This window comes from Stylophora pistillata, chromosome 12 (genome assembly GCF_964205215.1).
Source record: "Stylophora pistillata chromosome 12, jaStyPist1.2, whole genome shotgun sequence".
Lineage (NCBI taxonomy): Eukaryota > Metazoa > Cnidaria > Anthozoa > Scleractinia > Pocilloporidae > Stylophora > Stylophora pistillata.
In genome coordinates, this window is record NC_142530.1 from 27,321,720 (window position 1) to 27,349,383 (window position 27,664).

The following is a 27,664-nucleotide window of genomic DNA, read 5'->3' on the forward strand; positions in this document are numbered from 1 at the left end:
ATATTATTACTGTAAAGTTTACAATCGGCCGATCAACATGACAACAGAGCAAAACCTATGAAGAACATTGATCGCTATCCCTTAATGGACGCATAAAATTACCCAAAATTTATTTCCTACGTTCTGAACTTCGATAAAATTCATCTGCGTGACAAGGTACATCTGATCAATTTAGATCGTGGAAAGACTTCGGTAGTCTTTGATTCTTCATTTGACGTAAAGACGTAACCCTTGGTTGTTAAAACGAAAATGTCAGACGGAGAAGCAGAAAACGTTAAGGTGGCCGTTAGAGTGAGGCCTTTTATATCCTTTTTACGCCATTATTATCCAGTTAGTCTAAATACGCAGCCAGTGCAATTAGGTTTGTGTGAGTTTAGTTGTGGGACTTGTCAACGCATGCTAGTGGTTTACCTTTCGAGTAGTTTTACGTCCCAAATCAGATTATTATATTGGCCGTATGAGTTTTCTCATGGTACTCCAGACCACTGTTTCCTCTCCCATTGGGAGCGTTATCTTTATATTATTTCATAACGTTATAACTTTCACTTCTAGATGTTTGCACAATGGGCAGGCTTTGTTTTTCTTTTTGTGCACGCAGTGGTTGGGCAGAAATGATATCGATCGATCCGTCTCACGGTGTACCAAAACTTTCTAAACGATTTCGATTAAGACTGCATCTTATGTATAGAAGTCACCATGACGTGAAGTTTGAAGAACAGTACGACTAACGTTAAAAAAACAGCTGGTAATGCAAGGTACAGCTTACTATGAGTAAAGCGGGTCCACATCAGTAAAAAAAACGTTTAAAAAACAGCTGGTAATGCAAGATACAGCTTACTATTAGTATAGCGGGTCCACATCTGTAAAAAAACGTTTAAAAAACAGCTGGTAATGCAAGGTACAACTTACTATAAGTAGAGCAGGTCCACATCAGTAAAAAAACGTTAAAAAAACAGCTGGTAATGCAAGGTTACAGCTTACTATAAGCATAGCAGGTCCACATCAGCTTTTATGCTGCCTTTTATTCATGACCTGCTTTAACAAATAAACCATCTATGTATGTATGTATGCATGTATGTATGTATGTATGTATGTAGGTGTGTGTATGTATCTTGTGTGACGTTGGAGGTGAGAAATCTGAACCAAGGTCACGACTTCAATAGATTTGTAACTGGACGAAGGCGGAGAAAATCTCAGAAGCACTACACTTCCATTCCTATTAATTATAGTGTTTTAATCACCGTCCAGTTACAGTTTAACTAATGGACGAGAGAAAATTGATTTTAAAGCAAACTTCTCAAGATAAATAAATTAAAGTCAACAGGCTGTCCACTAGGGTTCATTATCCATTCGAAGGAGATCATTAAAACACCTTGAACCTCTGTTAAAACGTCGTCTGTACTTTTATTCACAGTCTGCCAGTGATAAGCAACAGATTTGCATTCTAACAGCTTTTCTCAAGCTGGAGCTAGAGATTTCCTTAACATTTCCCACAATAAACGTGAAAAGGCCCGAAATGCAACTTTGATAGTTGAAATGAAAGGTCAATCGACGTACTTGAAAAATCCAGAAGAACCTGGAGAAGAACCTAAAAAGTTCACCTTTGACTACAGTTATTGGTCTCATGATGGATTTGAAGAGAAACCTAATGGTTACTTGGGACCTGCCAATCCAAATTATGCTGATCAGGTACTTCAGATAACAATCATTTTGTTAGAGTTGTGATCTTCTGAGAAGTCTAATAGGGCAGTTGTCTTGAGTCTGTTAAGAGTGGAGGCCAGGTGCTTTTCTCTCATCAGGAGGCTGTGAATGGGTGCAAATCATGACCTTCTGAAATCTGAGCCCTTCTGCAAGTTATGGGAGCGTCAGCTCCCTTGACCCCACGCATGTGCCTGTTACACTACTTCTTTCACTTTACATTTCCTCATGGGACAACGACAGACTTATGGCAGGAAATCATGTGACCACATCCCTTCTTTATGCATTTCTTGGAGTGGATATAGGTGTGCTTTTGATGTGGATTTGGAAGGCCTTGTTGCTGAAATCTTCATTTCCTTACTCTCTAACCTTTGTAGAAAAGGCATCACTCATAGTCTGATCCTTTTTCCTTCTTTCTCTTCTGTAAAGAAAAAAAGAAGGGATGTGTGAGAAGGACAGGAAGCAGACACTGTAAAATATCAGACAGAAACAGAATTTGTGATAACATTTTGTCAAAGAGGAGGTGGGGTAGACAAAATGAAGGAAAAAGGGTACCAAACAAGATCAGACCTTTTACACCTCTTTTGACTAAGATATTTTTAAATTGATTTGACAGATGAAGGTGTATAATGATCTCGGTAAAGGAGTTCTTACAAATGCTTGGGAAGGATTCAACACGTCACTCTTTGCTTATGGACAGACTGGTTCAGGAAAATCTTGGTCAATTGTTGGATATGGTACAAACAAAGGTAACATCAGTCCAATTTCTCACATGCTCTTGTTTTGTGTATTTTTTACTTTTTTGGTGTTGTTGACTCAAGGTTACAGCATATATTTTATTCACTAGTTTTGATTTTTTACTGTTCTCCTAACTCAATGCATTCAATCATCCCAAATATTAGGTCTTGTGATGGGTAGAATCCTGAACAATGGCTGCTTGTCGAGTGCACTAGTCAGGTCACTTTAGTAAGGAAATTATATTGCCCTAGTAAGTGAGTGATTCTAAAACAATTGTTCTATGTTTGATTACAGGCATTGTGCCAATCTTTTGTGAGGAGATTTTCAAAGGAATTGATGAGAAAAAGCAAGGAGGAGATCAGGCTCAATATGAGGTACTAGCAATCTGTTTAACTTCTTATGATCTTGGCTCGTAAAGTACTTCATTCAATTTGAAGCATACCTGAATTTAAAGGAATAACTAAAACTAACTGCCATTTTAGTTATTAAAACCAGTTTTGCTGCACCAGCTGTAGTAAAGAGACCACAGAATGGTACTTTGACATCAATCAGGCAGCCATTTAATATGTACATGTGTGCTAACCCCCCCATAAGATACTACAGCTGACTTTTTTTGCAGACCACATTTAAGTGTTGTCCTTCGAGATGCCTACAGCAGGATCAATTTGTCAAAAATAATCCCTGTAAATTTGTGGCAGCAGGCCTAGATGGGTATCGTGTCATGACTTATGATCTCAGAAACTTGTGACATATGATGTAAAGGAAACAAATAAGAGATGGACAAACTCGTCAGGAGTAAAATGTTAGCAACATTTGATGTTTAATTGCAGGTGTTTTTCAGTATGCTTGAAATCTACAATGAGAAGGTGCGTGACCTTTTGAACCCTTCCAAAAATAAGGGAGGCCTGCGGGTGCGGCAACATCCCTCAAAAGGATTCTATGCTGATGGACTTAAGACTGTACCTGTGAGTGAGTATAAAGAGATTGAAATGCGCATGGAGGAGGGAACAAAAAACAGGACTGTAGCAGCTACTAACATGAATGCAACAAGCAGGTATGTAATGGTAGTTGAAATATCTGTTGTTGGGAGGAATTTTGAAAATTCCTTTCATGGAAGGCTTTTACTGTTCAAAATCCCCATCATCCTGCCAAAAAATTATCATTTGACTGGCCTCATTCCTCTCTTTGTCATACTTTGATTTTAAAAGTGACAAAATATTTTTTATGAAAACTGGAAATATTTTTAATACAAACATCATTTCTTGCTTAGATGAAGAATTCTTTTAGTACTCACAAGACAAATAGCCCAGGACTTTTTCTTTATGGTTCACAGATTTTCAGTCATGATTTGAATTGATTTAGTTCTGCATGAACTTGTGTATTTTTCAGCCGTGCACACACTATAGTTGGTGTGAAATTTGTGCAGAAGAAAAAGAACGAAGCTGGTGAGGAGACAGCCAAAACATCTCTTATCAACCTTGTTGACTTGGCTGGAAGGTCAGTGGTTTTTGGTCTTTGAAACTCTTTTACTGGCACATGTGCATGGGGTATGCAAATCAAAAGCTACAACCTTAATTATCAGTCTTGCCAGCTCCCATCTGCTGACAGATTTCTTCAGCCAAAATAGAATAATTAGTAGTTTTTACAGCAGTGCTTTAACTAAGTTACACTTTCTTAAAAGAAATAAGCTGACAATGTAAACAAAATAAGCTTAAACAAATGTAAGGAAAGAAAAGTCCACTTGATGAATCATAATTCCTCCAAAATCCCTAATTTCATGCAAGGAAATACTGGAGATTGAAGGTGGTATCAACTTTCAAAGATGTGATCTGGTCCTTTACCTCAATAATCCTGATACTCTGAGGATAAAAAATCATACTCCTCTGAATCTAAAAGAGTTGACTATCAGATGTTTTTGCACTAATGATCATGTTATCTGTGAGTAATTATAAATTCAAAATTATCTTGCTGTCAATAGTGAGAGAGCAGACTCTACTGGAGCCACAGGAGACAGACTGAAAGAAGGAGCTGCCATTAACCAGTCATTGTCCAGTCTAGGAAATGTTATCGCAGGTCAGTGTTGAACTTTAACCTAAAAGCTGATGCAAATTGGGGGTTAGCTCAATTGGTTAGCTCTACCAATTGAGTGAACCGCCTCCTGGTTAGCTCAATTGGTAGAGGGCCGGACTGTTGTGCGGGAGGTCGAGGGTTCAAGCCCCGGCCAGACCAACACACTCAGGGTCTTAAAATAACCGAGGAGAATTTGCTACCTTTCTATAATATCAAGAAATGGATAGATATTCTAGTCTTCTCGGATAAGGACGAATAAACCGTAGGCCCCGTCTCCTGCAGGGTTAGGGTTAGGAGACGTTAATTTTCCACGCACGAGATTACTGTGATGGATGTCCTCCCCTGGGGTGGGATGGGTGGGTTTACTGGGCCTGCAGTAATTGGCGCAAGCTGTTGCGGTGTCCCTGCCTGTCAGCGAATCTAATAAATTAAAAAAATTAATTTTGAAAGGGGGGATATGGGTGTGGCATAAGCAGCATATTGAAATTTTGGAGTGTACCAGGAAGTTTTATTGTTACAAGTCATTGTTTTTTCAAACCAGAAGGGATGTCACATGCACTGCCAGACTCCACATACAAAATGATTGTTTAAATTTTTTTTGTATTCGAGTGAAATTAGTTACCAATAGTAGGGAAATTGTCAGAGGAGCAATTGTTCTGATCCTTTGTGGTGAGACAAAGAAATGACTTATATTAATTTTTGACTATGGTAATGATTAATACTCACTTGTAACTTGTTGATTAAATTTTAGCTCTTGTGGACAAGGCCAATGGGAAAAATGTCAGAGGTAACGCTATGATAATTTTGATAAGTAGTTCTCTCCAGAAATCATCATACATTTCTATTGTTAGCAAGAATTTTACTTGTTTGGAGACTAATACAAGTATTTGATTTTGATTTTACAGTTCCATTCAGAGATTCAGTGTTGACCAAACTTTTGAAAAATGCTCTTGGTGGCAACAGTAAAACTATGATGGTAAGGAATGAACTATTCCATTTTCAAACTTGTATGCTTATAAATATCCTGGCTTGTTTAAAAGTCAGATTATAAGTGGATAATGGTTGAAATCACTTTCATATCTTAACATGTCACTTTCTCTTCAGTTTCTTGGGTTTATGATAATTTTCAATATGGGCAGTTTTGTGGTGGGCTTTCAAGTTTCAGGTATGGATTCAGTGTATGTTTTTTCCTAAATAAATCTTACATTTCATCAAACCAGATTGCTGCCATCAGTCCTGCAGACATAAACTATGATGAAACTCTCTCAACCCTAAGATATGGTGAGTTTTATGCTGTCTTCTTATGCCTTTCTTCTTGAGAGATTATTTAGACCTAGAAACTAGTTTCTAGCTGCAACATCTTGCCAAAAAAAACATCATTGGAAAAGCCTTTCTTGAATAACATATTTCAAGACATCAGCAGACTTGTTGTGTAATTACCCAGCCATTGACTGGGATGTAAGAGCAAAATAATTTCATTAGCATTTTGAAAATTATACAAAGCAAAGAAAATAATTTCCTATAACATTAATTGTTTTAGTTCTACCTCTTTGTCAGTAGGTGCAATATGATTGGTAAATTTCGCGGGCCTTATTTTACTGTACGGCCCACTAAATTTGGAAGTTGTTCGAAATAAAATTCTCCCCTTATTTTTGAACCCAGTCACCTGATTTTTGAACTCAGTCCCCTTATATTGGAACCCAGAGTTTTAATAAATATCTGACTAGCCTCGTTGTCGCGGTGTGTACCGTCAGTTATGGAATCTCTTTTTTCCCGCTCGGATTTATGGCCCAAGTGCAAAGAGACCAAAGAGGGGGAAAACTCGGTCTGTAACTTACAGTACGGACCTCAAACTCCGTTTGTTATGGGTATAAAGGGGGTAAGTTTCTAAAGAAACTGTGGTGCTGCGCCGGTTGGAGCAGCAAGGTAACTTGGGTTTCATCAACTGAGTTGATAAAGTAAATTAGCCACCGTAAAGAGTTTCGAGCGTTGGCCCGTCGTTAGAGCGAAAGAGATGTCTGAGTGCTTGGATAGAACATAATTGCGGAATGTTTTAAAATTCACCACGACCGTAATTCCTTGACAGCTGACCGTGCTAAACAGATCAAGACATCAGCTAAAGTCAACGAGGATCCCACAGAGAAACTGATCAGGGAGTTGAAAGAAGAAAATGAAAAACTCGTGGAAATGTTAAAGAAGGCTCAAGCAGGAGAATCTGTGAAGATATCCGCCGACGATGACGATGACGATGATGGTGACAAGGAAGGATTGTCTGAAGAGGAAATGGCGGAACTCAGGAAACAGATTGAAGAAGAAATAAAAGCATCTATGGCACAAACAGAACAGGAAACACAGGACATGAATAAGAGTTGGGATGATAGAGTTGCTGAAAACAAAAAGGATATCAAGGTAAAGGGCCTTCGTGGCTGGCTTCTTGACACAGTGCCTTGGTGAAGACGTAAGAGGGTATTTTTGATCCAGAGTTATGAAACCAAACCTAAAGGTATTACTGTACAACGGTCAATAGAAAGAACCCAACTGGTACGAGTGTATAAGATGAGCGTGATTTCATTTCCCTGTTCTGAGATTGCAGTCGCTTCACTCAGTAAACTATGTGATTGGCACCTCCTCAACCATTCACAGAGATGTAGAGTAAAAGACCAATCGTAACTAACTGGCGTGTTTTCTCGCTCTTGGGAAAGCTTGCTTTGTTTTTCACTGTGATATTATTTGGCTCTTTCTATATTTTCCTCTGTTTTGACTCGCAGTTTAGTACAGTACTTAGTTTTGGTTTTACAACGGTATTATTATTGTAAAAAGTACTCTATAAGCTTCATGATACCTCTTAGTATTATATTGTTTTAATTTTTTCTTTTTGCGATAGTTTCTGTTATGTCTGACTTGTGTTTCATGCGTGTTTTACATGTTTCCCACCAGGATAAAGAAGCTGAAAAGAAAGAACGTCAGTCAACTCCTCATCTGTGGAACTTGAACCCAGATCCCCAGCTGACGGGAATGATTGTGCACATGATTAAATCAGGTAAACTAATGATTATCGTAAAAGAAAGGTTATGGCAACTTTCTGCGGACTGTGATCTCAATTTATTTAACCTTTCAAATTCTAGGAGTCGTCACAGTCGGCAACAAAAAGGCTGATCCTCCAGCAGACATTGTTCTTCATGGATTGAAGTAAGTTGTCTTAAAAAAATGACGGATACCATCTTATCTTTACTCGACAACCAAGCCATATTATTTTTTTCTCTGTCTCCCCTCCCCTCCTCCCCAAGGAGTTCTCAATAGCTCAGTTGGTGGAAGAACCGTTCGTGAAATTATAGTTTAGCGGGGTGAGAATCCTAACGGGAGACAAATCTTCAATATCTTTAACTCTTATTTTTCTTGAGAACTACTATGGAGTACTTTTTATGAGAACAAATTTTGTTCAAAATGCGTCAAACCAATCAATTTGAAGCTCTCCGTTACTGACCGTTAAAGATAAAGAGAAATTTACCTGCTTCAAGGAAATGCGCTTCTCCTGTGCTGTTTACCGCATCTTGAATTTTCCCGAAATGAAAGTGTACACTTCATATTTCTCTCTTGATGGTTTCTCATCATGTAATTACCTTGTTTTTACCTCTTTTTCATCTCTGTCATGTTTATTTTCTTTTGTCTAGTATCCTGACACAGCACTGTGAAATAAAAAATGAAGGTTCTAAAAAGATCATCATCAAAACCTTTGGAGAAGCTAAAGTCCTCGTCAATGGAGAACCGGTTGATGATGACGAAGAAGAAGAACTTCATCATCTGGACAGGTATCTGTTTGCAGAATTTGAGATCGTAATACGAGCTGCGGGGATCAACGCTTGTCTCTGAGCAACTACGCACCTACCCCTCTCCTAACCCCCTAACCTAACTAGCTCCCCTAAAAGTCATCTGAAAAGAATCGAGGGTTAATGTTGGGTTAGGGGAGGGGTAGCTGCGCAGTTGCACAGGTATTGACATTTATCTAACTGTGGCAATTTTTGATAAGAATGGGGACTGAACTAGGACTGCATTTATTTTGCTTCACTGTAATAGAAACCTCGCGTTTTCCTGCACTCCAAGAAACTTGTTTGTTCTTGAGTTGAGCTTTGTTTTAATTGGCCGCTTTCCACTAGCCTCGGTTACTTCCGGTCTCCTACTGTTCTTTGATTGGAATCAAATAGTTGACATGCTCCTGCGGGACCTATTCGCGAAATGCACAGGAAAGTTTAGCACTCGATAATGAAGACGATGCTTTGAAATAGTTTCAATCCTTCTTGTATTGAGAGCGCTGGAGGGAGCACAACTTGCGCGCTCCTACACGCAAGTCGAGCCAACGCTCTAGGTGTCGGGTAGGCGTGGAACCCCAAGACTCTGACTTTGATTCCTCTCAGTCTCTTACATGTGTTTTATTGTGTGCGTCTGTAGAGTTATGTTTGGTACGAGTCACCTTTATGTCTTCCATCATCCTGCTGAGGCACAGTCGTCGACTTTGAAGCAGGCGGACATAACGTATGAAATGGCGCAGGAGGAAATCGCTAAGAACGCCGGACTTGACGTTGATGATCAGGAGTCAAAAGGTGAAACAGATATTCCGTTGGGTAGCTGTTGATATGTCGTTGAATAAATTAGTCAGTCCATCTCAGCTGACATTGAACTATAACGTCAGTTGATCAGTGAGCGCGAGTCATGTCAGTCGGTCGGTCAGTCAGTCATTCGGTAGGGTATAGTCGGCCAGTTGACTCAGTGGTTCATTGGTTAGTTAATTACTCGGTCAGTAAGTCAGTCGGTCAGGTGGTCAGCTACTTCTTCATTCAGTCAGTCCGTTTGGTAGTCTGTAAATCAGTCAGTTTATCAGTCAGTCGGTCGGTCGGTCGTCCAATCTGTCTTTCTTTTCGTCTTTCCGGCTGTATCATGTTAGGAATTTAGTAAGTCAGCCAGTCGTCCATCAGCCATTTAGTTGGCTGTTCACTGTGGATCTAAGAAAACGTGTCCAGTTTTAGGAATTCATTCCCTGTTATTTTCATATATTCAGAGGCAATGTTGTTACGGGAAGATTTGGCAGATCTGATGCCGATGGTAAATGAAGCAAATGCCATCAGTCAAGAGTTGGATAAGAAGGTACATGTTGACCAACTGGTTTTTGTTTTTGTTTTTTTTTTTTGGCATGAGGGCTTGTAAGTGGGTTGGGTTTCAATTTGTCTACTTTTAGGGGATAGGGTAAGGGAATTTACCAAGTAGAGAACAATCTTGTCCTTTTGTAAATTTACCTGCCTTTGGCAAATTGTTAGATAAATAAATAATGAATTAGGTACTGAAAAAGATTCTATATCATGATCTTACGATGCACGTAGACCATGTAGCTAAAGTTTTCCGTAAAAACTGTTGGAAATCACAATGTGTCTGATCTCTTTCTCTCTCATATTCCAGGTTTCGTTTGAAGTCTCAGTTGTTTCTGCTAAAGCTCGAGGACTTCCCGAGGGAAGACCAGAGGTACATTTTCTTTGTGCTATTATGTCAGTTTATTAATAACAGTGTGACGCTGTAAATGTCGTCCGCTTTACGAGACAACATAAGGCAACATTCGTCTTAAAGTAACATTAAGCAGTAAGGAAGTCACAACGAGTGATGTTTCTTTTTGTTGTTCTCGGTTGCTCTAGCCATACGTGGTCATGCGGGACTTACAAACTGGCGTAGAATACCTTTGGCCAAAATCTAAGTTTATCAACAGAAAATACGTCATGGACGAAATGTACGAGAATTTCGAAGACGGCGATGACTGGCAGCTCGATGACAGTAAAGACCCTTTTACTGAAAGTCCGGATATTGAGAGTCTGATTGGCTGTGTGGCTGTTCCTATGCAGAGTCTGGGTTATGTGGTAACCATGCCCTCATTGTCACTGTAATGATCTTTTTTATTTTCCCTTTTGTTTATTTGTTTGTTTTTTTTTAAAGGCGTTTTTCTTTTTCTGTAGCCGTTACGCCTAAATCAAAGACTACTTTTGAGTATCATACCTTGCTTGTTTTCATCCTTCCACCTAGTTCTGTAACAACTTAACTGAATCACATCAAAGTTGATAAAGTGACCGAATCGGCAATGAACGAGGACATGGTGCGCAGCTGGGACTCAAGTCGTGCAATTTTACTTAGAGTCTTAAACCAGAAAAAGAAGATTTTTATATCGTTGTTTAGATTACTGAATACCGTGAACTGGTCGCTCAAGTCACTTAAAACCAATCTTTAACATTGCCCGAAGCCTTTCGTGTTTTCCAAGTGTCTGTTTTTTCCGTTACAAGGTAAGTAAGGTAGTAAAGTCTGTTTACGAGCCTAGTGGCCCATTAGGCCGGTGCTTAACTCCGGTTTCTGTAGCATGAAGCGACTAGGAGTATTTCTACTCCCCCCAGGATGGGATGCTAGTCCATCGCAGGGTTACCTGCCAGCATTAAATTGCCGGTACCCATTTATACACCTGGGTGAAGAGAGGCACTGTGAGAGTAAAGTGTGTTGCCTAAGAACACAACACAATGTCCCGGCCGGGGCACGAACCCGGACCACTCGATCCGGAGTCGAGCGCACAAACTATGAGGCCACCGCGCCTCCACACGTTACAGGGTAAACATGTCTTGATTTCTTTTTGTTTCCCTTTCAGCTTGATATGAGAGAACAGCTGAGTATCACTGATTACAAAGGAAAAGAACTCGGCTATCTTAATGTAAGTACTGTACCCTCTTCCTATTCCGCGGTTGCAACCTGATCTTTTTGCCTTCAACATGGCGCCGGAGTATGGCGTCTTCAACCTCTAACTTAGCGGTGTCTTTTCACGTAGGTAGAAGTTGTTCCTTTAAATGAAAATGGAAAAGAAATCACAGAAGAAGATGATATATTTATTGACGATCCTAGTCAACTGGTAAATCTTTCTGAATTCTTAAATAAGCTGCGTCATAGATAATCTCTTTCATAGCCGTTGCCTGGTCTCGTCGCGCGCCGCGCTTGTCAAGCAACATACAGTGAGAGAAGCGTGTGACAAAAAGAAACTTAACTACAACTGCGAAGAACCACATCAGAGAATGCGAGTCTCTGAAGAAAATTCAGACAAAATTTTTAAAGTAAGTCCTAATTCTTAACCATCTTTCTTCCGCCTCGGTGTATTTCTTAGCCTTTTCTGTTTTTCTCACGTCCAATCTTTTATCGTTAACAATGAATAGACGACACTTGTAAGAGAAGAGGATATCTAAGGCGGATTTGTACTTAAAATCTTGGTGCGAACACCTGAGAAAATTTGAAATTTAACCGTATATGTTTCCTTTCTACAGGAAGGTAGAAAGCTTGTGTTTGTGGTACGAGTGCAGAGTGCAAAGGGAATTCCAAAGCGCTACACGGTAAGATCCAAATATTGCTTGTCTTTATATCGTAAAGTAGGTTGTGGTTTATCATCGTGGTGAACAACACTCAAAAGGAAAGTATAATCGTTTTTCTCACGATGCGGTCACTTCGGACGTGGATAGCGACGTTTCGAAGGCATGCTGCTAGTCTTCTTCACGCGGTGTGGTCGATTGAGTATGCGTCACCTATATACTATTGTGCTCAGCTGTGATTGGATGGAATTCCACGGCTGTGTTTGGTGAATCTTCGGATCGGGTACCCTCTTTCTTTGGTACCACTAAGATTCGACAAAGGTCAATATCACTGGGAGCTTATTTTTCACAATGTGATTCAAAAGCTTAACCAGTCGACCTCATCATTTGAAGAAGACAAGAAATATACAGCCGAAATGCCGCGATCCACATCCGCGGAAGTTATCGCGAGAAAATAAATAACACTTCGGTGTTTTTTTGTATTTCACCATTATTAATGACAGCTTTCATTTTACGATATCAAAACTGGTCTCTTTTTCCTAAACCAGGACGTGTACTGTAAATATTCCATGTACCTTGAAGCGGATCTTAAGACTGAAGTAATATCTGGAACAAGGAATCCCGAATTTAACTACGAAAGAACTTTCACTTTTGAAAGGGTTCCACCGAAGGTAACTAAACGTTTCAGAAGTTTCCAACCTTTCAATCCCACCTTTGAACTTGAGAATCAAACAGTTTGACGGGTAACATTTCAAAGTCACTGCTGCTTTGCAAGTTCATTTGAGGTTCCATTCACAGACTTAAAAGTTAGAGCCACCTTGTACAGTATAATAAACTGTGCTACAAGAAATACTGAAACTAGGTTACACACAAAGGTGTAATCCCTACCGTAGAGGGAGAAATTAAAATTACCGGGCTTGGGCAAGGGATGAATGTGATCCATTTGCGGTAGACTGCTATTATTCCAAAACTCCCGGGACTGGTTGACCAAAATGGCTTGCTATATGTGTGATGTTCATGTAAGCCTGAGAACCACAGCCATAATTTTCTAATGACGGAAAGTGCGAGGAAGTAATAGCGGAGCGCGTAGCGCGTAGCGCGCGCAGTGTAGCTCCATACTCATCACCCCTTCCGTACCACTCAAACCCTTTTTATTGGTCACTATCATTTCGTTGGTTGGATAGTGAAATTAAAGTAGTCTCAACACTTCTAATTATTCTTTTTCAGTTGATCCAGTTTTTGAAAAACAAAGACGTCATTATACAACTCTGGGGTAAGCAAGCTGTCGACAAGAGACCAGTTAACAAAACTGCCAAGAAAGGAAAAGATACTAAGGCAATTATGAGAGCAGAAACACTAAAGAAAAACGTGAGTATCAACTCAATGCAACCATAAAAAGCATTTAAGGCTGATTTCATAACAGACGCAAACAGGGATCATGTCCTGTGAACTATGTTGTCTGCAAAGTTGATTTTAACTTTGAAATGCTCCTCTGTAGGTGTCTCTCACTCCTGCCGTAGTAAAAGGAATGGCAGACAATGCAACATTAAAGAAGCAGAACAAACGACTCCAAGATAAAATGGTAAGGTGATGAATCATGTATCAGTATATTGGGAAGTAAAACCATCCCGAACGTTTCCCTACATTTTTCTCCGAGAGAGTTTCTCGTTTTCTCTTCCAATGTATGTTATCCACACGATCAATAATATCGCAACATCGCAAAAACCATGATGATTGGCACGGGAGAGATTCTGAGGGAAGTCTTAAAACAGCGGAAAAGCTCTTAAAATTTCAAAGTTCATGGTAGTATTATTTGCAGAATATCGCACTCATTTTCTGAAGCAGGTTGTCAGGCTACGCTATCTGCTTAGAAGAACGTATTGAGCCTTTAGACGAATTGTGATAATGCTCCCTAAATAATTATAATTAACTTTGGTTGTGTTGTCTTTCAGAATCATCTTCGCCAGCTCTGTGATAAGAAGCAGTCCGAAGGCAAGAGTGAAATACCGGTATGAACAGTGTCTATGTTGATGATGTAAAACATTTTTATTTAATGTATCATAGTTCACTCTCACATGGCCTTGTATATTCTCTTTGAAGTTTAAAAAATATATTACCCTTCTGTTGGTCAATGACAATTACTCCCCTCCCTACCCCTTAAAGTGTAACAGTCCATTATAATTGTTACCTGTCAAGATGGCGAATGTTCGACCCTGGACGCTATCGATATAGCTCATCCTAACAGTAAAAAAGACGTTTGTCAAATATAAACCTGGCATAGGGCCTAACGCTAATGTCCTTGAAGCTCAGGGGTTTGTGGAGAATCTGACCGCGAAATCGGGGCTGGCTAGGGACTGCTGTCTCTCTGGACACTCATTTTCTTAGCTCAAAGTGTGTGGCAGATGTTAATTTTCGAATTCAATCGTTTGTTTCCAGATATCTGAACTGCGGGCCATTATTGGAGAAATGAATGCGAACTCTCAGACGACTGCCCCCCATGCCCACGCTCCTGCATCAACGGCTACAGCTCCTGCGGAGAGAAGGAACGAGAGTAGCGCATGCGCTGTCTTGTAACCTGGTTTTATTCAAACCAATCAGCCATTTACTGTTTACACAACACTTGAGGAAACTTACGTGGACTTGTAAGAGATTCGTGCGTACGGCCTTGTGTTATCCTACACGAAAACAAATACTTTTCAATCGTTTGGTGTTGATTTCTGTGCGACATTTGTTTTCTCATCTCTTAGGTGGCTTCTGCACGTCATTCTTGACCATACCACGACAAACCAGCAACTTTATTTCCTTAACTGTCATTTAAATAGTTTAATGTATAATGAAATGATTCTGGTCTTTTCGAAGCTGGTCAGTAATTTCCTCAATGTACATAGCGACGATATCCTGTGCACGAAATGTAAATTTTAAAAGTTCACCGCACCATCATTTACGGGCGCACTCAGACCTTAATAAGGATTTTTTTTCTTTTGCTGTATGTTATTTTTGTAACCGTTAACATGGCGATAATATTCAGGGCGCCTCCTTTCGATACTGGATGACAATCAGAGAGAGGCAGAACTGGACTGGGTTTATTTATACATGTTAAATAAAGCTTACGACAACTTGTATAATGTTCTTGTCTTTATTTGGATCTGTTATCTGTTGATAAAACGATACCAGCATTTTTGCGGAGAAAAATATCTGAACAAAAAATACTTTTTAAAACACTCCTTTTGTTTGGCTTTACACCTTTGTTTGTAATGTCACAAAGAGTGTTACCCAACAGTCCGTGACTTGTAAGTAGGAAGTTTTCAGGTTTATTTCAATATTAATCACTGATTTCTTTGCAATGATTTGTAACTGGTTTAAGCTAACGCTTCTTCGAGAGTCTTCTCGGAAATTTTGACTGCTGAAGCAGATCAGTTGGGCAGAATGTGTCAAATTTACGTCATAACAGGCTAAAGAAGTGCAATTTCGTTTATAAATAAATCAAACAATGTTTTCCAGAAAGAAACAAGCTGAGGGTGATTCCTTTTTATAGAAAAAAAAAAAAAAAAAAAAAAAAAAAAAAAAAAGAAACTGTCACCCACTGTCGTGAGATGAATTAGCGGCCAGTCAACTCGAAATGTACCCTAAACGATTTTAAAATTTTTGATAAAAAAAAATAGATTCAATGTTAACCTATGAAGTGATGGAAAGTTACTGATCTGATAATTAAAACTTACAACCACGCCTACGCCTACAATGAGCGGAAAGAAATGAGCATTGAACGTCTGTTTTTCAACAAAAACAATGTGAAAATACTTACGTTCGAGGCGTGAAAGATTGAAATAAACTTTCTTTTACTTTCCTGTTGATTTGTTTGCGTATAGGCAGAAAAGTGAGCGAAATCAGGGGTAAATTTGCGGTTGGAGTTTGCTGCGGACGTGGTCGTAAATTTGTCTGACGAGACGTTTGTAACGTCGGGTGCATCTAATAAATTCTACGGAGTTCTTCGTAAAAGTATCGGAATCATTTGGCCATTGTCGAATTTGGAAGGATAATTTAAAAGATAACTTTGAAATACAAAACATGACGTTAAAGTTCGTCTCGCTTGTCATCCGGTTTGCTGTCTGGTTGATCAGGAGGGAGGGGGTTGGGAGGCGACTTCATGAAAGACAAAAAGTCTGCCGCAGTTCTTTCGCCGTCGTATTCAACAACAAAAGCACCATATCTGTAGTACTTGATGGTTGGATAGCCGTTCACTCCTTGTTTATCACACAAATCTGTTTAAAAAAATGTTTTAAGTTGGTTATGTGACAGCTCATTACTAGTCTCATTTGGTTAAAGGCTGGGGACCTAATATAATTGCAGTGGATCCAGAGATAGCCTAATCCTATTCATTTATCTTTTTTTTTCATTTTAAACCTCACTCTTCCAGAAACAAAAGTTAAGTTTGATAAACGTACCGCTATCCTGAGTGCAGTCAACCGCGGTGAAAGCTTTATTAACTTCCTCGGCAAACGCTTTAGAAGCTTTCAGGAATTTGGGTTTCGCATTCTGACAATGACCACACCCTGAAGGAATAAGAAGACGATTCACGAAGGACTGTTAAGTCAACACATGTTGATTCTGAACATCAGCAAAACTATAGGGAACTTCTACGACTCAAACCAAGAGTCGATAAACATTGTGTAATAGAAGTTTACTTTTCGTGGCACTTACATGGGGCAAAGAACATAACCAACACGTGTTCTGTCTCAGACAAGAAGGATTCAAAGTTTGCAGAAGTTAAGATTTTCAATCCATCTGATTCTACTTTTTCAGTCTCAGTTCCTTCCACTTCTTCAGGTGCAATGTCCAAACCACTCATGCTAAAGAGAAGAGAAAGATCAGCTTAATTATTGGATATCAGTGCCAAAAGGGAAACTGCACATATTTAACAAATGGTAAACACCACAGCGTACACTATTGAGTTATGGATGCACGCGGGAGGTTGCTAAGCATGAAAGAAAAGAGTCGCTGGAGGCGATAGCCGAGAGCGACTCTAGCTTCTTGAGTGCTTAGCAAACCTCCCAAGTGCATCCATAACTCAATAGTGTACGCTGTGGTGTTTACCATTTGTTTTATAACATAACATTAACACATTGTAGTAACACATTAACAAATCTTACGTGACTAGAAAAAAACAAGCGCGCGCGGAAAAATAGTCTTTGCATTTGCTCACGTCAGCAGCGTACACCCATGGGCAAATGGGGGACGCTAAATTGACCAATCAGAGCGCGCACTTTACTTTGGTTATGTTATAATCCAGAGTCTCATACTAGCACAAAGCGCGGTAATTTTCTGTTAAATCATGAAAAGAAGTACCTAAAAAAAAAAAACCCTATGGTATCTAAAGTCAGTATCCGACGTTGATGTGACGACGAATAAAAACAATTAAGCTTCCAAAGGAGAGCTTTAACTATCATAGATTTAAGCTGGTGCTGAGAATTTACTCTTCAAACTTTATTACCTGTCCGAAAGTAGGAACAACATCATTAACGCATGCAAAGCGTAGGTCATAGACCATTGATGCGGTCGAGTCTGTGATTAAGACTCAAGAATTTCGTATATCGCACGTGGCTGGAATATTCATTGGCAATCTTTAGTCATGATCAACGTCTCGAATCCAAAGTGAAAGGGGAAATTGTAAGGCGTGGCTCACAGGTATAAGAGGTTTAGCCGATCTTTTTCATGGCACATATAATAGAGAAACCCCAACCAAACACTAACAGTGTTGGCGGTTTTACAGCTCGCTCGGCCGAATTGTAAGGCGTGGCTCACAGGTAATTAACGAGAGGTACCAAGACTCTGTACTCTTCTTCTTTTATTCTCTTCTCGAGAGCTACTACAGCGACGCTCTATGCATCTAATGCTCTGTGCATCTAAAAATCATGCTCTTGCGCGAGGAACCAACGCTTTAAGTAGGAAAACCGTAGACATGTTTGGGTTAGCTGACCGTGAGAGTTTCCACGGTGTATCCGTTTATTTTGCAAAAAGGGGGAAACTGGGTGGCCCTCACTGAAGCACTTTGACGGGTGCCAAGGAACCAATTGAACGTTAACAGCTGCGCACAGGAATTGCGCACGCAAACCAATTGAACGCCAACAGCTGCGCACAGGAATTGCGCACTCAAACCAATTGAACGTTAACAGCTGCGCACAGGAATCGCGCATGCAAACCAATTAAACGCTAACAGCTGCGCACAGGAATTGCGCACATAAACAGGAACTTCAGTGTGGGTAGAACTCAAGGTCAGCTTTACCAACGCAAACACGACCACCTGTGAAACTGTCTAATTGTCTAAATGTCTAACACGGTAACAAGGAAATCCGCGAGCTGATCCAAAAAAATATAAATCTACCAAAACAACACGTAGGCGCAAAAGGCAAGGCTTAACAAAACAAAAGGCTTAACTAGAAAAGTCTCAAAACAACAACTTCCAATTCACCTCTCAACAACAGTGCCGCTGGGAGCGAACTGGCGTGCATGCGCGACAATGGTCAATTAACGAATGATTGAAGTTACCTCTTCACAAAGTTAACGATATCTTCAGTTGATCTATCTCCACCATAATCTTTTTCCATTTCACCATTCCTACAATGAAAAATGAAAGAAAATCAGGTACTTTAAACAAACATATCGCTAACATTTCTTTAGTTTTGTTTACTACGACGCGATACAAGCATCAATTTCTCCTGAATCTGAGTATGCACATACAGACATTGGCTAAGAAAAAACAAAAATTTACCATGAGGAGGATCCTGTTTGATGCGACGCTAAAATTCTTGACATAAAAGCATGGGGGGGAGGGGGGAATAAGGCTAATGGAACTAAGATGGGATAAAGCTTTCAAAATCTCCTACGGCGAGAAAACACGATGCCGCATGCATTCAGCGCAAACAAACTGTTTAGGAACAATACCAAACCGTTTGAAATGAAGAACTAGCGAGCTATAGATGATAAATCGTTAATACTTACTTGTAGTATTTCACTGTTGCCGGTCAGTCAATGAAAATGGAGAGAAAAGTTGAAATGAATACGCGGTCAATAACGGTATTTACAGCTAAAGGTTTAACACTGTAAAAGCAACCAAGAAGTCCTCAGAGGTTTATTGAAGTGATTCGTTGTTCTGCTAAATGAAATTTGAAAGCCATGACATGCAAAACTCACACTTCGACCAATTTCCAAGTCGTGGGAGTTTTGTAGAAGCTTTACAGCTTTCGTCGAAGAAAAAAATTATTCCATATTGTAGGTTTCTGGCCGTAATGTACTACTATTTAACATGAAACAAGGTCAAAATAAACGAAACAAAAGAAGAGATAAGTTTTACCGGTGGGATATCCTTTAAGTCCAATCCGCTTGCAGATAGATTTGAATCGTGTGCAGTCAACAGCTGCTAACGCTTCAGACGGCTAAAGAAAATTAGATAGTTTATCTGTAGATCGCACATATTCCTTTGAGGAGATCACGCCTGATACGATAACAATCGATAAGTAAGGAAAAGCAAAATGGAGATGAAAACATAAAGGCAAGCCAAGATGATAAACCTACAAAGAACAACGAAATTTCGTGACACATTCCCAGAACAAGTTAAGAGAGACTTACATGTTTTTCACTAAGAATCTCTGCAGCTTTGAAGAAGTTTGGCTTCATAGATTTGCAGTAACCACACCCTAAAAACACACACACAGAAAAAATGGATAGAAAAAGTAACTAAATAAATAATATATAAACTAACGTATTAAAAGCATCTCAACCAGTTTCCTTTTCATTTCCTGTTATGACTGTATCACGAAAAAACCAACTGACAACGTTGCGATCAAGTAAAGAAAATGTCATTTGTTCTGTCACGAGAGTAAAATGAAAAAAAATTAGTTCTTCACGAAGCATCGAACCTCAGACCTTCGAATGTAACGAACCTAAGACAACAATTGGTGAATGACGTCATTACTTTTAACCCTCGATCATAATTTCCAGTAAACCAATAAATAGGTTTGTTTTATTGACACGTGACACATGAATTACATGTGACACGTAAATGAGATATTTCACAACGACTAACCGTCCACCGTTGGGTTAAGACGTCTATATGAAAGCGCTGTATCAAAAGACAAAAGGGTAAACAATTAATTGAAATGAGAAATTAACTGTTTGTACATACAAGGAGCAAAAAACATGACCAGCACAGAGGTATGTTCCGCCACGAATGAATCCCAAGTCTCGTTAGTCAGGAAATGCACTTTACCAGGCTCCTTACTCCAGTCGGGTGGCGGAGGAGGAGGTGCAGGTTTCTGGGGACTGGGAAAGAGATGAGCAGTCTTAGAACAATTTTTGAACGGCCTAACTTATTCTCCAAACAGAACAAAGTCAGGAACAATTTCACACCCGTGTGAATCCAAGGTTCGCGATCTCCTGAATACCACAATTTGATCAATTATGAAAAAATAAGTTGGCCAATGACCTGCAGTGCACAAATTTATATGATTTAAATTTTAGCACTGATTTTCACTATTGCTTAAATAGTGCTCTTTACTGCGAGGATCATCATTAATACGTTTATAAAATTGTAATAATAACGTACTCTTTCATGAAGGCTAGCATGTCCTCTGCTGTTCTTTTCTTGGTGTACTTGTAAGCAAATTCACCATCTCTGTAAGAATTATGAAATCATCGAAGGTTACTCGAGGCAGTCGTTTTTCTTATCATCACTCTACGATGAGGTGGAATATTCTGACGATTTCTCGACCTCGCACCCCTGGGGGCATAAAGACGAGGGGCATGAAGAAGAAGGACCTGAGAACGACGTTGACCATTTCTGACACATACGACCTCGAGGGTTCACCTAGGCAGCGATGATTTATGTTCCTCCCTAAATCACTTGGATTGCATCTTAATTCATCCACGTACAAAAGAGAAATGAAACACAGTCCCAGAAAATGTAAGACTAGTAAGGTTTCATATCACCAGTTCACGGAACATGAAAAATGTTGAAATCAGTACCGACTGAATTTTGCACGACAAAACAAAGTTAGGCATGAAACGTGCTGATGTCTGCGAAATAGTAACACTTACTTGTAGTATTTAACTGTTCCAAGATAGTTCCATTGGGAAAGATAAGAAAATTAAAAGTTAGGATTTGTCATAATATCAACTTTCAAAACTGCGGTAGCTATAGACCACTTTCATAAATGGCTGCCGGATTAATATTCTTTTGTTTAAATTTAAGTTAGCCTTTCTGGCCTCGTTCTCTAGTACAAAATTCAAAAGAATACATTATCTCAAGCGAGGCCAGAAAGGCTAATTTCAATTTAAACAAAAGAATATTAATCCGGCAGCCATTTTTGAAAGTGGTCAATTCAACAAGAAAAATCGTCTTTGATGTGATCAAGAAAACCTTTTGTGTGTTACATTTCTTACACCGAGCAATAGAGATAAATTTGTTTACTACAGCAAGCGATTCAAAGTAACAATGGATTGTCTAGCGCAATTGTCTGGGTGAAAGTAGTCCTGAAAAAATGTTTTTGGCCGGTGACCTCACGGTCACTTCGTTCGTTCGTTCGTGCGTGTAAAAATAAGAAAACTGTAACACCGTTTCAAAGACGCGTGTCACTGGACAGAAGTGAGCATGAACGGAAGTAAAAGCACTCACGTGTGGGATAACGCTTGACTTCCTGTTCAGTACAAAGATCACCATTCACGGTGCAATCCACCGCACCCAGGGCGCCAGGGACCTGACAAGCAAAATTGTGGAAATGAGAATTTGCGAACACAAAAAAAGGAAAACCACATAACCAAGATTCAGCCGATTACAGAGTTAAATGAGATCAAGCGTATTTGCTTTTGTTTTTGATTTTTTCCAAATGTAGCTTTGCTTTCAAGGGAAAAATATGATTCCGACTTGATGCTTCGAAAGTTACTCAAAAGGGGAAACACCTCTTCATTAAAGCAAATGACAAGAGGGACTGAGCAAAGAAAAACCTTTTTGAAAACACAACTCGAACAAGTCTTAATTCATTCTTGGTTCTCAGGAATGTGTACGACTCTCGTTGACAAGAAAGAATATTTGATCACCTTGTTCTCGGTGTTGACTTCCTTGGCCACCTCAGAAAACTCGGGTTTAATTTTTTTGCAATGGGGACACCCTAACCGAATCGGAAAAAAAAAATCAGAGAACAATACAATCAAATGAAAACAAGTACAATAAAATGCATACAATGACGTATAAAAAGAAAATGAAAGAAAGTGAATGAAAAGGATTGATAAATTGCGACAGGTAAAAGAAATGAGAACTTGGAAACGTAACAAACAGACTACAAAAAGGCGGTTTTTTACTTAGAACTTACAAGGAGCATAAAACATGACAAGAGCTGAACTGTGTGACTTGATAAACTCCTGGAATGTGCTGGCTGTTAAATGGACCACGTCTGTATCATCGTCACTCCAAGCTGGTTCAACCGGTTTTTCAGGATTGGTTGTTTTAGCGTCGGCAGGTGCTGAATCTTCGGAACTACGACACGAAAAATGCAAGAAACCTTGAGTAGTCTTATAGAGAAAATATTACCTATTGCATGGTTCAACGCAAAAAATATTTTCACCTACTATACAAATATCTAGACTCCAGCTTAGACGCTGTTTGATCTGGTCACGCAACGTGTTCTATCCCCCGGAGGGAGCTAGCTGAGCTTGTCATGCAACGCCCCCCACCCCCCGCCCCCCCCCTAAGAAAAAGCTTGCGTGTCACGCCCCCAGGAGCGTTTGAGTGACGGGAACAAACAACAAGAGATATGCAGAATTTCCAACTCACATCAACAAGAAGTCTACCAAGTCTTCCTTTGTTCTTGCTTTCTTGTATTCAGAAGCAAACTCACCCTTCCTGTAGCAATGCAAAAAAAAAAAAAAAAAAATACAATCATCACTGTTAGCACGTCGAAATAATCCGTTAAACTACGTGGACCCAGTACGTGAAATCAATCTCCTTCAATATGGCCCGTGGATCAATGATTTTCTCCAAAGGAGAACTCAACAAGTACTACGAAAGAGGAGAAGTTGGGGCGAGTGGAAAGTTTAAATCCACACTAAAAAAAATCCATATCACGATATGTTAGGAAACAGTTAGACTCACCTGAAGTACTTGACTGTTGTTTTTAGTTTTCCAGTCACATGCAACAAAAAAAAAAAAAACAATAATCAAAAGGCTAGAAAAGATTAAATAAAATTGATGAATTATTTTCAATTATTGCAGTATATCCGAGAAATACTGTTACAGTGTGTATTTCCTTGTCTTAGCTTTAAGTCAGTTACGGGAGATGATTGGGTAAGTCATTCAAAAAGCTATTTCGTACATTTCAATCATATATTAGGATTAATTAAGGAAATTCTGTTCTTCTTTTACGTAAAATTGATATTTGTTTGAGCTCACTTGTAGGAAATCCACCAATGTCAAACTTCGTTGCCAACGATTTCTCTGTGGTACAGTCTACAGCGGCCAAAACACTGCGAGCCTGTTAAGTTTACCAAAAGAACGACAAATATTATCCATGCAATTAGTGCCTGGTCATCAAGAACAACTTGGTAACATAAATACATCCGGAGGTATGAAATAAAATGATATTATATAGCTAGTGATATTGCAAGGGATGAAGGATGCTTGAACATTGCAGCCAAAGAGAAATGAAATGCTTGTCAGTTTATCAAATACCGCTCCAGCGTTTAATTACAGACCGATCCTGGCAGTATGTAGGACGCTTTTGACATATGAATCCAGAGCGTAAAACCCAGCTCGTATACAAGTTCTTGCTGCTCTTTTGGGAGGGGAGGTGAGGAGAGGGGACTGGGGGCAGGGGGGAGGGGGAGGACTCCAGATCGAAAAGTTGTAATCGGCTGCACTTCGACATCCCTTGGGAGCCTCATTTTCATGGACAATATTTACAAAAAATATCAAGAAATCAAAGTCTTGATTCCCACGCTGACAGTCAGCTACAATTAACCACTTCACCCGCCCGCTGATGGTACTAAATAGGTTCCCACTCTACAATATTCCTGGTTGTATTAAGAAGCGTTGAATAATGAAGAGCAGTGCTAATGGACCACAGTTACCCATCAGTTCGCTTTCTCTTCCATTTTGCTACTCACATTTTTACTATGCAATTCTTCAGCAGCTTCCATGTATGCCGGCTTCATTGCCTTGCAGTGACCACACCCTGAAATTTTTGAACGGGGAGAAAAAACAAATTCGTGAGGCTAGTTTACTTCAGAATATCTCTTAAACCATTAACAATCTGCCGCCCCGGGGAAGAACAAACTGGTGAAATAGCTCGGGTGGTTCAGTGCAGATGTGCTTTGGAGAGGTGGCAGTCATTAGAGGTTGGAAAGTGTTTGACCAGATGCCGATTAAACTAGATAAACAAATAGATATAAAACGCCACTGTCATCAACAGCGCCTCTCGGGGATTCCTCTTAGTGAGATGTCTTACTCGAGCAGACACTTGTTCGTGATCGAGAATGTACGACTCTCAAATATTGAAAAATTCTCGCCTCAATCAAAAACATCGACTCCACAAAGGAAAATTACATTCCCAACAGAAAAAAAAAAAAAAAAAAAACATTGCAAATATCAGAAGTTAAGACATATGTCCGAAAAGGTGAGTTCATACTGTAAAGCTAAAACACCCCCTTATTAAAAAGCAATAAAACTAAAGGAGAAAAACTCCCGGTTAATGGATCTCAAGTCGAAAATCTCAAGTAAAACAAATTCAACTTACATGGCGCATAGAACATGACAAGAACTGAATCATGTGTCATCATAAATTCCTCGAAAGTATCGTCAGTCAAATGAGTGACGCGACTTGGCATATCCTTCCACTCTGGTTCAGGGGGTGGGGGTGGTGGACCTTCACGAGGATTCTCCATGAACTCGATAAAGTCCTTAGCCACCCGTCCCCCGACGTACTTGAAGTCCTTCTTACCGTAATTGAAATAACGGAAAGTGGGGTATCTGAAAAATAGTTAACAACGTGTTTTAGCATCTCTCGACAATTATCAACACATTTCCTGGCCCGTTTATCGAAAGTCCTGATAACGCTAAGAGCCAATGAGGCCACATCTAAATACAATGAATAGAAATGCGAGTATTGCCACATTTCGTTTCGTTTCCTGATATTTTCTGCGTCGAAACATAAGCAAAAAAAAAAAAAACAATGGAAAAGTACATACCCTTGCACGTCAAACTGGGTACATACAGATCTGTGCACTGTACAGTCAACTGCAGCATATGCAACCTAACAAAAGAGCCAGGAAGTTTTGTTCTTTTAAGGCAACTTTCGGATTGACACTTTTCACTGAAGACATTTACGTTAGTGTCTTCCACTTAATCCAATTCTCCATTAAGGCCCACTTCGGCTACAATCTTGAGTGTCAAATCTTTTCTTCACAGCGGAGTTATCTGAGTCTCGTTTTTAATTATATGACCTCGCACTAACATATAGGAAGATCTGATCCCAGATAGCTCCGATTGGACTAAAATGTACGTGTCTTCAAGGATTATACGAATGTAAAACTTATTTTCCAACCATCCAAGAGAAGCATCAAAAATGTCAGGAACCATTCTGTGGCAGCTGATTTTACGTTTCCTCGTTTGATGAAATCGCCTTACCTTGGAATTTTCCGCATCGTGTTTGGCAGCTTCCATAAATTCTGGTTTGGCTTTTTTGCAGTGACCACACCCTAAAATGGATACAAGTAAAATGGTTGAAACATGGCACATCTGCAAATGGAATAAATAGCACCACATCTTTAGAAAGTATCAGCATTCTTAAATCATGTTCTCTGTAGCTCCTCACTAGAGCAACCAAACGATGAGACAAAGGGTTGAAAATTTACATTTGCAGCTCATATTAAATTTACGTATTGTTGTTAAAGGCCTCTGTGTTTTCTCTTACCTCTCTCCTTTCACATTACCACCAAACTGCTTGCAACATGGTTTCATGAAAACAAAATTATTGTTGCTCTCTCTGATATTCAACTTACATGGTGCATAAAACATGACCAAGACATGTTTCTTTTTCTTTATGAATCCTTTGAATGTGTCATCTGTCAAGTGCTCCACTTCACTCTCCACTTCACTCCAATCTTTCTCTGGGGGAGGCGGTGGTGGTGGTTCTTTTGGACTGGAGAAAGCAAAAACCCTTAGTTTGTATTTATTTGCTTTGTATACAAAGATTTAACATACACCATGTACTTACTCTTTCATAAATGCAACAATCTTGTCAGCTGTTCTCTCGTTCACATCAAAAGCAAAATCACCATCTCTGATAAGGAAACATTTTAATAATACTAAGTCAATTTTCTCACACCACTCAGAGCAGTCAACCCTAAAAACCTCAACCCAAATACGAATTTCAACCTTTTTACTTACTTGAAATATTTCACTGAAAATAAATAAGAGAAAGAAAGTAGGTAAGTGAGTAATACAATCCAACCACCACACGGTCAACACAAGCTCTATCTCCTTAAGGGAAAATACTTGTGGTCACAAAATCCTTGAAATAAAATCAGGAGGTTTCTTGACAATTTTACTCAGCCAAAGGGAAATCACAGCTCTGATCAGGTTTGTTTCTTGGTAAGGCAGCGTGAGCACATGAAAACACACAGGCAGCATCAAAACTTCCAAAGGAGGGAAACTCAGAAAGTTACCAAGAAGTTGTTGATTAACTAAGTTACCTGTTGGGTAGCCCTCAATTTTGAATCGTTTGCCAACTGCTGTTTCCTTTGTTGCATCTATTGCTGCTATGACACCAGCAATCTGAAATGATTACTATCAGTCAGCCTCAAGCAAACAAGCAAGAAATTTAGAACTACAGTTTTAAAGTAATAATATTTGTTTTTATACCACTCACTCGAAATCGAATTTATCAAACACTGTCTAATATTTCAACTGAAAGTACCTCCTCCTCCCTCATTGTTTTGGCTGCATCTGTATATTCTGGCTTCATAGCTTTACAGTGACCGCACCCTGAAAATCCAAACAATCATTACAAAAAAAGCTGCCCACAAAACTGTCCATAAATGTTGTACCATGATCTTGTATTTCAACAGAAGAACTTTGTATGCCTGACACAAAATCTAAATATGTCAACCTTTCACTCTGAATCTCTTTTTCTGAAAAAAATCAATTCATCACAAAGGGATAACTTGAAGCACTGAAGATACAAGTGAGAGATTTTGATTTTCAAGTCCCTACAAGACCAGGTAAGTGGAAATCAGAATAAAATGTTACTTACAAGGAGCATAAAACATGACAAGAACAGAGGGATTGTTTGCAATAAAATCATCAAATGTGTCATCTTTGAGATGGACAACATCACTGGGTATGTCACTCCACTCCTCTTCCTTGGCAGGTGGAGTTGAAGGAGCAGGGCTAAAATGAAGACAAAATTATACATCAATTTAAAAGTTAAAAAAATCTCAATTACCCTTGAAGATTAAATACATGGTAAGGAAACTCTCATACAAATTGACATTGTACATCTCTTCATTCATTTCACTTCCACTATCTCATAAGAAATTCTCTCCACTGTCTGCCATACATTTGTTATGATTTTAGTTACTTTGGCTAATTGATAATGGATCAACTAATAATCCCCTAATTGAATTTTTTTAAATTCTCATCACTTGTGTGCTTGAAATTGTACTGATATAATTAGAAGAAATTCTGTCTTGGTCAGTCAGACATATGGTTTAGGGGTTAACAGACAACTTCAAAACTTCAT

The 27,664-nt window shown here is 39.3% G+C and overlaps 2 protein-coding genes across 3 annotated transcripts in view; one reads left to right on the forward strand and one right to left on the reverse strand.

Annotated features, from left to right (window-relative positions):
* LOC111340938 (kinesin-like protein KIF28) lies at positions 1 to 15,004 on the forward strand. Its single transcript, XM_022947867.2, has 26 exons — positions 1 to 303; positions 1,495 to 1,689; positions 2,315 to 2,447; positions 2,731 to 2,810; positions 3,267 to 3,490; positions 3,826 to 3,933; positions 4,415 to 4,509; positions 5,258 to 5,293; positions 5,412 to 5,482; positions 5,727 to 5,787; positions 6,593 to 6,915; positions 7,444 to 7,546; positions 7,632 to 7,695; positions 8,178 to 8,315; positions 8,953 to 9,104; positions 9,560 to 9,645; positions 9,955 to 10,017; positions 10,185 to 10,403; positions 11,174 to 11,236; positions 11,351 to 11,431; positions 11,838 to 11,903; positions 12,428 to 12,550; positions 13,107 to 13,247; positions 13,378 to 13,461; positions 13,832 to 13,888; positions 14,316 to 15,004. Exons 1-26 carry the CDS (start codon positions 250 to 252, stop codon positions 14,451 to 14,453), a joined length of 2,958 nt encoding a protein of 985 aa, XP_022803602.2. The 5' UTR covers positions 1 to 249; the 3' UTR covers positions 14,454 to 15,004.
* The window catches only part of LOC111340931 (putative protein disulfide-isomerase A4), an 18,671-nt gene continuing 6,003 nt past the window's right edge, over positions 14,997 to 27,664 (reverse strand). For both annotated transcript variants that reach the window (XM_022947859.2, XM_088741003.1), the window contains 26 exons: positions 27,176 to 27,312; positions 26,840 to 26,907; positions 26,616 to 26,697; positions 26,311 to 26,323; positions 26,138 to 26,203; positions 25,923 to 26,062; positions 25,549 to 25,619; positions 25,110 to 25,174; positions 24,659 to 24,891; positions 24,030 to 24,097; positions 23,317 to 23,398; positions 23,020 to 23,032; positions 22,702 to 22,770; positions 22,241 to 22,404; positions 21,969 to 22,039; positions 21,547 to 21,628; positions 20,970 to 20,982; positions 20,479 to 20,547; positions 20,059 to 20,195; positions 19,503 to 19,570; positions 19,228 to 19,309; positions 18,876 to 18,888; positions 18,423 to 18,491; positions 16,578 to 16,726; positions 16,322 to 16,429; positions 14,997 to 16,138 (listed from right to left, as the gene is read on the reverse strand). In XM_022947859.2, the coding sequence (XP_022803594.2) occupies positions 15,951 to 16,138; positions 16,322 to 16,429; positions 16,578 to 16,726; positions 18,423 to 18,491; positions 18,876 to 18,888; positions 19,228 to 19,309; positions 19,503 to 19,570; positions 20,059 to 20,195; positions 20,479 to 20,547; positions 20,970 to 20,982; positions 21,547 to 21,628; positions 21,969 to 22,039; positions 22,241 to 22,404; positions 22,702 to 22,770; positions 23,020 to 23,032; positions 23,317 to 23,398; positions 24,030 to 24,097; positions 24,659 to 24,891; positions 25,110 to 25,174; positions 25,549 to 25,619; positions 25,923 to 26,062; positions 26,138 to 26,203; positions 26,311 to 26,323; positions 26,616 to 26,697; positions 26,840 to 26,907; positions 27,176 to 27,312 (2,320 nt within the window). In that variant the 3' untranslated portion in view covers positions 14,997 to 15,950. The remainder of the gene's footprint in view (positions 16,139 to 16,321; positions 16,430 to 16,577; positions 16,727 to 18,422; positions 18,492 to 18,875; positions 18,889 to 19,227; positions 19,310 to 19,502; positions 19,571 to 20,058; positions 20,196 to 20,478; positions 20,548 to 20,969; positions 20,983 to 21,546; positions 21,629 to 21,968; positions 22,040 to 22,240; positions 22,405 to 22,701; positions 22,771 to 23,019; positions 23,033 to 23,316; positions 23,399 to 24,029; positions 24,098 to 24,658; positions 24,892 to 25,109; positions 25,175 to 25,548; positions 25,620 to 25,922; positions 26,063 to 26,137; positions 26,204 to 26,310; positions 26,324 to 26,615; positions 26,698 to 26,839; positions 26,908 to 27,175; positions 27,313 to 27,664) is intronic.